Source organism: Atta cephalotes, assembly GCF_000143395.1.
Source record: "Atta cephalotes unplaced genomic scaffold scaffold00004, whole genome shotgun sequence".
NCBI lineage: Eukaryota > Metazoa > Arthropoda > Insecta > Hymenoptera > Formicidae > Atta > Atta cephalotes.
The window spans coordinates 5,924,851-5,928,060 of record NW_012130068.1 but is presented as its reverse complement, the minus strand read 5'-3'; the positions used below and the strand labels follow the sequence as shown (position 1 = coordinate 5,928,060).

General features: G+C 30.0%; 1 protein-coding gene across 1 annotated transcript; it reads right to left on the bottom strand.

The window, feature by feature from the left end:
* On the bottom strand, positions 1–2,537 carry LOC105626164 (acyl-CoA Delta(11) desaturase-like). The gene is made up of 5 exons (XM_012207475.1): positions 2,534–2,537; positions 2,097–2,305; positions 780–985; positions 511–696; positions 1–325 (listed from the first exon to the last, which is right to left on the bottom strand). The coding sequence occupies exons 1-5, from the start codon at positions 2,535–2,537 to the stop codon at positions 1–3; spliced, it is 930 nt and encodes a 309-aa protein (XP_012062865.1).
* Between the last annotated feature and the right edge of the window lie 673 nt (positions 2,538–3,210).

The following is a 3,210-nucleotide window of genomic DNA, read 5'->3' as shown; positions in this document are numbered from 1 at the left end:
CTACTGATCCTTCGTGTAATGGTGCATCACTATCGCTTCGTCTCTTTCTTCCTGCGTTTGATCTGTATCGCCCCAACCCCATAATTCGTGGCTGCCATCACCCGTCCTCTTTACTCGTTTCCTCACCATATCCTCAGATACACTCTTTAAATCGTATGCCCAACCGATCTTCGCGAAGAAGTCGATAAAGGCTGTCGTAAAGTTGAACCTGTAATTGCCAAACTCGGCCGTCTTGTAATCCCAGGGAAAGATGTGATGGTAATTGTGCCAACCTTCACCAAGGGCGAATATGGCAACACTTTTGTTCTCTGATGGATTGATATACCTATAGTAAATAAGAAAACAATTAAATGTTGATTACATCAAAAATTAACTTTTCGAAACTAAAAGTCTGATAAAGATTTGAGAAAAATAAAGAATAAAAAATTAGGTAATTTTTTCCTTCGAAAAAAATTAAGGGAGTACAAAATTTGATTTAAAAGATCGCGATCTTTACTAATTGATACTTACTTGTCGTAGGGTTTATTGCCGAAGAGATGAGCCGCAGAGTTTACTAACCATGTCATGTTCAATGTGAAGATATAACGGAGGATGGTAGGAATAAAGTAAGCGTTCGTCCAGGTTTCGTTCCAACATACGACCGGAATAATAGTTGGTAAAATGAAGCACAGTAATGGCATCAGTATGGTATAATATCTGAAATGAACAATAAATCATTATAGATACCTTGTTATATAATGTTATAATAATATTATTTCGATTAATATTAACATACGTACTTCTTTTGGAATGCCAATATGGGATCGCTCTCGAGATCACTTAAATCGATACGCTTGCCCTTTTCCCTAACTTCCGGATGTTTCCTACAGAGCAGCCAACCCACGTGCGAAAAGAAGAAACCTCTCTTAGCGTTATGTGGATCAGCATCGGTCTCGCTATATTTGTGATGAACCCTGTGGTCTCTGGCCCAGTCGATTGCTGCATCCTAGATACGATAAAATTACTTGAATAATGTTAATAAATGTAGAATGCCTTATTCCTTTAAGGACCAAAACTAACAAAGTAATTTATAGATCATATTTTCTAAGATTTTCAAAATCACTAAATTCGATCCTGGCTTCAGATTTTCAAATTCTAAAATTCAAATTTCAAAGAAATAATCTAATTATCATGAAATTCGATTTTAGAAGATTCTTGATATCGCTAAGTTTGAATGTAGCCTGAAAACATTGAAATTCTAAAGAATAGTAACCTCTATGAAGGAAAATTTAACGTCACAATTAGAGTTATTTGAAAATCAGTTTAAAAATCGATACTAATTGCAGTTTGCGTAATATTGATCAAATAAAGCGAAACTAGAAACTTGATGTTACTTCACAATTAAAAATTTCTTAAAATTGAGTTTTATCATAAATAAAATAAAACTATTTTTAAATATAATAAAATTATTTTTTAAAATTTTCTGTCATATTAAATCCATCATATAAAGTTTTATTTTTAATCTCGCAAATAAAGCATTATTAAATTATCCTATAAGTTAAATGGAGCAAACAATTTACAAAATAAAAGATAAAAGGGAATCCCTGCAAACAAAATCATCTACACTTTCATTATTCCTTATTGTTCCTTGCTCTAATTTGCGTATCTCTGAATATTTATATTGCTTATACTTATATAAATAAAAATACAGGAGGATGTGCATGTCAATACTTCCGTGATAAACAACACATACTATATATTAACGTATTATATTCTTGAGCTCATGGAATGTTTTTTTCTTAACAATACATCATTTGTTTAGTCAACATCTAACGACGCATTGGATTATTTTACTATTTCTTACACGCAACGCATGTTTCTACTTGATATCAGCATGAATTCCTTATATTTCAATAGCTATAAGAAAAAATCAATTCTATCGTATTTTCTTTCAATTGTTATATTGTTTATATATAAATTTAATTTAATATTTGCCAAAATTCTAGGATTGGAATCTGTCACGAAAAAAACTAATTATAAATTATCGATTTTATTTCTCTTGAATATAAATATTTTTATCTGTTATTTTGTGTACGATTTCTGAGAAATTTACTTACCTGAAATGCTACAGTATTCAAAATCACGAGTATCAGCTGGAGAGGCCACTTGGCTTTGTAAGATCGGTGTGCCCAGAGTCGGTGAGCTCCGGCTGTGATTCCTAAGCCACTGACTTGATACAGTAAAATTGCTGCAATCGAGAAAATTATTAAGTTACACGCAAAGGTCGCCGTTTGCTCCGGATCATCAATCTTTATTGGATAACTATCTTGTGACAAATTACATTATGAGAAATATGATTGACAATGCGGAACTGCAGAAAATTTATTATTTGTAACATGAATGTCGTAACGACATGTTTATATAATTACAATCATCTTGAAAAATATATTATAGTAACAAGCGCAACGAGAGAGAAAGAGAGAGAGAGAGAGAGAGAGAAGAATAATAAATCATTTAGCTTAAATCAATGATCGCAATCTTTTTTAAACTAAACCCATTTTCAGACAAAATCTTGCGAAATTTTATTTAATTTACGTAACTTTACTTATATTACTTATATAATTTATCGTATATATTATTATAATATGTATATAACTTGTACATAAATTAAACAGATAAAAAATTATATTATAATAACAATAAGGAAATTAAATAGATAAATAATAAAAGGGCTATACGAGCTACGAATCAAGCTGGATCAAGCTTCGTTGCTACTAATTAAATTTAATCTTTACATAATAAAAACACAATAGTTTCGATCTTCTCTTCATCAGATCATTCTCAATATGACAAATTGCAATATAATTCGTTAATAAAAATTGTTTCCATCTATTTTATACAATTATTTCTTACGCATGATGATTACAATAGATTTTACGATGTCGCATTTGTCGATTTTTTTTTTCAATATTAGATGTTTCTTTTCATTTATAAATTCCTATAATTGTTATTAAAGAAATTAGAAATATATATAATATATAGTATAATGTATATATTATATAATATATAATTTCTTTATTGATAGTAAGATAACATTTTTTTATTTGTTTATTTATTTCCCAGTTATTCATTTTAATGATCGTTGTTACATGACTGTATATACATACACACACACACACACACACACACACACACACACACACACACACACACACACACACACACACTACT